Genomic DNA, 7,610 nt, shown 5'->3' on the forward strand with positions numbered 1-7,610 from the left:
AAAAAACATACAAATCGATTTTTAACTTCATTAGTAATTAAAGCAATGCAAATTAAAACCACAATGAGCCAATGCCTATCCACTAGACTGACAAAAGTACTAATAATATAAGTTTGGGCAAAAATATGGAACAATGTGAAATCATCACTGTTGCAGAAGTCTAAAATCGTACATTTTGGAAACACTTCAGCAATACCTACTTAAAGAGAAGAATCACATTCTCTGAAATCAGCAATTCGTCTTTTAGAAATATACCCTATATGGTTGGGCATCTGCCTTCAGCTCAGGTCATGATCCCGGGGTCCTGGGATCGAGTCCCGCATCGGGCTCCCTGCTCCTTGGGGAGCCTGCTTCTCCCTCTGCCTCTGCCTCTCTCTCTCTCTGTGTCTCTCATGAATGAATAAATAAAATCTTTAAAAAAAAAAAAAAGAAATATACCCTATAAAAACCCATGTGCAACAGGATACACATACAAAAATTTTCTTAGCTGTTTATCAGCTGAAGAGTGGATACATTATGGCATAATCATACTACAGAATACAATACAGCAATAAAAATAAACAAATTAACTATTAACTATTCTCTACGACATAGCTGAATCTCACAAACACAATCCTGTATGAAAGAATAAAGACCCTAGAGTGGCTCTGTGGCGGCGGCGGCGGCGGCGGCGGCGGCGGCGGCGGCGGCGGCGGCTAGTCATCCGCACCATGAACGGCTTCAGCAGCGAGAAACGCGCCGCGCCCTTCACCCTCGAGTACTGAGTCTTCCTCAAAAATGAAAAAGGACAATATATATCTCCATTTCATGATGTTCCAATTTATGCAGATAAGGATGTGTTCCACATGGTATTTGAAGTACCACGCTGGTCTAATGCAAAAATGGAGATAGCTACAAAGGATCCTTTAAACCCAATTAAACAAGATGTGAAAAAAGGAAAACTCCATTACGTTGCAAATTTGTCCCTTATAAAGGATATATCTGGAACTACGGTGCCATCCCCCAGACTTGGGAAGACCCAGGACACAATGACAAACACACTGGCTGTTGTGGTGACAATGACCCCATTGATGTGTGTGAAATTGGAAGTAAGGTATGTGCAAGAGGTGAAATAATTAGGGTGAAAGTTCTGGGCATACTGGCTATGATAGATGAAGGGAAAACTGACTGGAAAGTCATTGCCATTAATGTGGATGATCCTGATGCAGCCAATTACAATGATATTAATGATGTCAAGCAGCTGAAACCTGGCTACCTGGAAGCTACTGTGGACTGGTTTAGAAGGTACAAGGTTCCTGATGGAAAACCAGAAAACCAGTTTGCTTTCCATGCAGAATTTAAAGATAAGGATTTTGCAATTGATATTATTAAAAGCACTCATGACCATTGGAGAGCATTAGTGACAAAGAAAACCGATGGAAAGGGACTCAGTTGCATGAATACTACAGTGTCTGAGAGCCCCTTCAAGTGTGATCCCAATGCTGCCAAAGCTATTGTGGATGCTTTACCACCACCATGCGAATCTGCCTGCACAGTACCAAGAGATGTGGATAAGTGGTTCCATCACCAGAAAAACTAATGAATATTCTGTGGAATACAAGCTGATATTGCTGCATCTTATTCATCTGGAGTATTAGATGCAAAAGTAGTAGCTTTTCAAAGCTTTAAATTCATAGAACGAATCTAACTAAAGCAAATTCTGCTGCGACCAATATATTCAGAATGTTATGCATCTAAAAGCATTTTTCATATCTCAACTAAGATAACAGTTAGTACATGTTTCAATATCAAAGCAGTTGTTGTAATTTGGAAGTCATTTGTGAATAAATGTGCAAGACGAGTGCATGTTGGATGTATATGTTTACCATGTGCTAGAAAATAAAATTATTTTGCTGAAAAAAAAAAGAATAAAGACCCAAAAGAATACATAATTTTTTTCAATTTATATAAAGTTCATAAGCAAGCTAACTAAACTATATATTTAGGGATGCATACAGAAGTGATAAAGCTTTAAAGAAAAGGCAAAAAAAAATGACAACCATAAAACTCAAGATAACAGATGCTTCTAGGACTAAGAAAAAAGTTAGAAATTGGGAAGACATAAGTGAGGCTTTGGGGATAGTGCTAGTGTTCTATTTCTTAATCCGCACAGGAATTACACAGATGTTTGCTTTATGGATATTAATTATACTTTACAATTACTTTTTTGTTTTCAAAAAATGTTAAATTTTAAAAGATTGATAAAAAATTATAGTTTTACTTGACACTTTTTCTCTCATTCCCCTATTTATGATCCATCAGCAAATCCTAATGCTGCTGATCACAATATATCCAACATCTACCCACTTCTCACCTCTTTGGTCTAAGTTAATATTCTCTTTGTGTTCCACTGCAGTAGTCTCCTAACTGGTCTCCCTACTTCTACCACCTTCCCCCATTGCCTATTCTTCATAGAGTATCCAGGGTGGGTCTTTTAAAACATAAATCAGATCACATCCTTCCTCTGCTCAAACATTCTGTTGCAGTCATACTGTCATGCTTGCTGTTTCTCCAATATGCCATGCATATTCCTACCTCAGGGCCTTTGCACTTGCTATTCTCTCTGCCTGATCCACTCTAGAACCAGATATTTGCTCAGAAATTCCTGGTTTGGGCAGGAATGTCACTTTTTCAGAAATGTCTTCTCTCTACCTTACATAACACTCTTTATCTCCCTATTGTGCCTTATTTTTTTATGGTGCATAAGCTGACATATTTAATATTTTATTTATTTTATATCTCTCCTCACTGAGTTATAAGGTCCATGAGAACAAGAATTTCATCTATTTTGTGAACTGATGCATCTCTAGCTTCTAGAATAATAAATAGCAATATAATATACACTCAGTATTTATTGAGTTGATTAAAAAATTAAAACAAATATACCAAAGTTTTAACAGTATTTATATCTGGGTAGAGGGTAAATATCTTCTTGATCTCTGTATATTCCAAATATTCTACTTTGAATTTGTATTTTTATAATCAGAAAAATAAGCTATTGTTCTAAGACAGAAAAATAATACCTAGCTTAGTACCTGATAAATAGCAATCAATAAATGTTTATTAACTTGTTAATTAATTTAGATGAGGAAGGCTAACAATAACTGACTTTACTTATATATGTACACTTAACTATCTTTGTTGATGTTGAAACATTTAAAAAGTAATATAGTTTATTTAAGATCGTTATATTTTCCCACTTTTTGTTTTGCTTCCTCCTAAAACACAAGAAGGGTAAAAGTGGGTTTTTATCATGAAATGCTGTCCAGGAAATCTTTACTCTGTATCACTGATTTTGAAGCTTATGGTTTCACTTACACAAAAAATTTCAGTGATTTTTCATGGTTTACATAGATGGATTTCTTTTACTCATGGTACAAAGAATCCTGATTCTGTCTGCACCTAAGTCCTGAAAAGAAACAAGAACTACAGCTTTTCTTCAAAAGACAACTTATATAGAAATTAAACCAATGCATGTTAAAGGAACCAAAAGCCTAAAATATCACACTCAAGAGACTAGTTTAGCCCACAAAAGCTATTTCTTATTCTAACATGAATTTCTAAAACCTGAAAGCATTCTCACAATTTGGGAGCATTATTTTCAGAACTAACTGCCTCAATGTATGAAGCACATTGACTACCTGAATGCATGCAGAGGACAGCAAGCAACCAAGATGTGGAAAGCTCTGGTTCGTCACAGAAAGAGAATTTAAAGACAAGATATATGGAACCTTTTCTTCTGAGAGAAAAAAAAATCTAGCTGTCTCAAAATTTTTGAAGCATTACCATGTAGAAGTAAAATTTTCCTATATATCCAAAAGGCAGACCTACGATCATTTCATTCAACAAATATTTACTTCAGAGTTGCCATGTGGCAGACTCTCTTCTATGTACTAATAGCATATAGTGAACAAAAACACTGGGGTAATGGGTTAAAAAGCCATTCATCGGGGTGCCTGGGTGGCTCAGTCATTAAGCATCTGCCTTCGGCTCAGGTCATGATTCCAGGGTCCTGGGATTGAGCCCCGCATCGGGCTCCCTGCTCAGTGGGAAGCCTGCTTCTCCCTCTCCCACTCCCCCTGCTTGTGCTCCCTCTCTCGCTTTCTCTCTGTCAAATAAATTTTAAAAAAATTTTTTTAAGCCATTCATCTATTAATCATTGATTAATTAGAACCACAATTGTGATATAAGCTAAAAGAAGAGGTACAGAGCACCATGAGTGTATATAACAAGAGGATTTAATCTAATCAGGAAGGTCATAGAAGAATCAACTGAAATGATTCTGCTAAAATCTAAAGATAAAGGTTAGTTTGGTGAAAGATGAAAGGAGATTGGGAAGAGAGCTTTCTAGGCTGAAGAACAGCACATGGAAAGACCCTATAGAATCAAATAAAGAGGGGCACCTGGGTGGCTCTGTCGTTAAGCATCTGCCTTCAGCTCAGGTCATGATCCCAGGGTCCTGGGATCAAGCCCCGCATCGGGCTCCCTGCTCAGCAGGAAGCCTGTTTCTCCCTCTCCCACCTCTCTCTGTGTCTCTCTGTCAAATAATTAAAAATAAAATCTTTAAAAAAAAAAGAATCAAATAAAGAAAGAAAAACTAAAAAAAAAACAGTGTGGCTAGAACTGACTGGTTAAGAATCATATAATATAAAGCTGAAGATACAGGCATGGCCAGACTATAAATTACTAGTAGGCCATAATACAGAATTTGTTTTTATTCTAAGAACAATAAGAAGCCAATAGGTTGTGGAGTTATTAACTTCAAGAATTCAATAACATCTATCTAAGAAAGATTATAAGAATTTAACCACTAAAGGCATCCAACACTAAAATGGTCTGCCTCAGAGACTGAGCATCCCCTTTAGCTAGTAATCAAGTAGAACCTGAATGATCACCTTTCAAGAATAGTATATAAGGAATTAAACACATCTTGAAAAGTTACTCCTAAACGTCTCATTCCTGAAATTCAATGATTCAATTATTTAAATGCCAAATACAGATTTTACAAAACACTCTAAAACCTGAAGCTTCAAAATGGAGTATTTATTGTTCATATCAACATGCAGAATTAAAATATTCAACTGCTGCTTCCTGGTGTTTCTCCAGAAGGATCACAATGTTACACAATGGGAGATCCATTTTCAGTCTAGACTGCCATCGAGGAATGGCTCTTTCTCCACGTCCACTGTCAAGACACAGGCAGAGGGTAAGCCTAATGGAAGGAGTGCTCAAGCAAAAGATAGCTGGTGGGACAAGCTGGAAGGGATTAGAGAAACAGAGATAACAAAGAACTCCACCCTGGAGCAGAACAAAGATTATTTTCTTGGCCACATGGCTGAAGGGTTCTTATCTCTCCCTTAGCAAAGTAAATAGAAGATATCAGAACACACTATGTAAGTATTTTACTTGAAGTAAATACATATGCTGAAATTATCTGAAGAATAAATGCATAGAGTTCTTATTCTAGAATATAGGTTCAGATATTAAAAACTAATATTTTATTGTCTTCATCAATAATTAAGTGCCTATGGATACCATCTCTATAAATAATATAATCTGATTTGTTATCTATTGATAATATAAACATATCTATCGATAACATAAGTTAAACAGTGCCTATTTTACTATTTGCTATCAAAAGTGGACAAAATCATCACTTTATTAAGAACTATCTTCACCAGGCTCATTTCTGATGAAAGTAGTATACTATGTTATACTAGTACTAACTTCTTCATATCATATTGTTAGAGTAGGCACATGATAGTTGGTGCACAAGAAAGTATATAGGACATTCACTTACAGGGGGTTCTCCAAATGGCTTATTACCACCCCCAGCCCCTTCTCATTTCAATGTCTAATTCTTTCCTATCATATATCATATAGTATCATACATATTCCATCAAAATTTGAATTCTTTCCATTTTGAACTCTCTTTTCTATTTAGCCAGAATCATTTTGAATTCTAACACAGTGCTTAAAATGACAGCCTGATGCCATCTATAAGTATGACGTTCATGGTCTCTGTTCCACCACTTAAATCATTGAGGAAAATTACAAGAACAAGAACCAGCTTTTTGCTTTCAGAAGTCCATTTATAAAAGACTAAATCACTTAAGAATAAGTATCAATGCAATATCAGTGCCATGAATACAGAATATATGGGTCAGGGATATTTGCTCTGCACATGAAGAGAAGTCACAGAAATGAAGCAGGAAATAAACACTCACTAGCTCAATTATAGGTCTAGATTAAGAATAAGCTTATTTTTGTTACTGTCTATTCATCTGGATAATGTTGGAATTACTTTTGTTCTGAAACACCCACATACTACAACCACAGTGAACCTCTTGGCTTATAGATTTAATATGTCTACAGAAAAGATATTCAAATTCAGATCTCTTTTTCCTTTTAAGTACATCTAACATTTTATATGATCATTACTAAACACAGTAACATTGACATAGGTCAATGACTCTTGAAGTTTACAGAAAACAACGTTGAAAGTATAAAATCTAAAAATTGTGGCAGGTAAAATAGAAATTACTGTTTTATTACTAACTACAGTATAAAATGACCTAGCAACTCACATTCATTAAGAAATAATAATGACTCCCTTATATAATATAGTTCTTTCTTCTTTCCCCATCTCATCTTTACTTCCTTCCCCCTTGTCCATCCCAGAAGAAAAAAAATCCCTTAAGCAGCAATAGTGGCCTAAGGTAGAAAGCTGAACTTGACACAACTATGTTAGGCTGAGCTGGAATTAACATTGAATAAAAATCCATCCATCCACCCAGGCCCACCCTTTCTCAAACCTCTAAAATACACATTCCTTTTTTTCTTTCCATCTCTCTCAACTAATAATTCCTCACATCAAACACTCCATATTGCTTAAGCAATTTCAGTAAAAAAATTCTGTCTGTCCACTCCTCTGCACAGTCACTGCCTTAGAAAAACTCACCATTATCTCTGAGTTGTGCTCCTCAAAAGCCTCATAACTGGTCTCCATGATACCTTTCATTCTCATCCCACTTTCATTCATTCCATACACTCCAGCCAACCTAACTCTTAAAAAGCATGCACTGATATATCTTGCCCTTGCTTAAAACCTATCAATAGCTTCTTAATGTATTTAGAATACAATCGAAACTACTTGACATTGTAAACAGGATCCTGCATGATCTTTCACTTGCACATCTCTCCAGCCAGTTTCTAGGCCTCTGTCCTCTTTCATCATTTCACTCTAATCAGGCCTTTTTACTTCCTGGAATATCCACTCAAAGCTTTCCAACTGCAAGACTTGTGTATTTACTGTTCTCTCTGCCTGAAGCACCTTTACCCCACTTCATCTAGCTACTGCCTGATTTTATTGTTTTGCTTTTAATGGATCCAAACTGAATTCATTATAATTTGTGGTCCATGTCATATTCTCATTATCGGTCCATGCAAAGCCTTCTCCATTCATTTGAGTTTGTTTGCTTGTTTGTAATATAATCAATACCCATGAAGGCATAATTTAACATGAAAACTAGAAACCTGGCAATAACTTGCATCCACCTGTATGAGCCTGC

The 7,610-nt window shown here is 36.0% G+C and overlaps 1 protein-coding gene across 1 annotated transcript; it reads left to right on the plus strand.

Moving 5' to 3' along the window:
- Positions 1–413: 413 nt before the first annotated feature.
- On the plus strand, positions 414–3,132 carry LOC116625177 (inorganic pyrophosphatase-like). The gene is given in 2 exon segments (XM_032393520.1): positions 414–960; positions 963–3,132. Coding segments are annotated over 2 exon segments (867 nt in total). The 5' UTR covers positions 414–710; the 3' UTR covers positions 1,580–3,132.
- The last annotated feature ends 4,478 nt before the right edge of the window (positions 3,133–7,610 follow it).

The sequence above is a fragment of the Phoca vitulina genome, unplaced genomic scaffold (assembly GCF_004348235.1).
Source record: "Phoca vitulina isolate PV1807 unplaced genomic scaffold, GSC_HSeal_1.0 scaffold74, whole genome shotgun sequence".
NCBI lineage: Eukaryota > Metazoa > Chordata > Mammalia > Carnivora > Phocidae > Phoca > Phoca vitulina.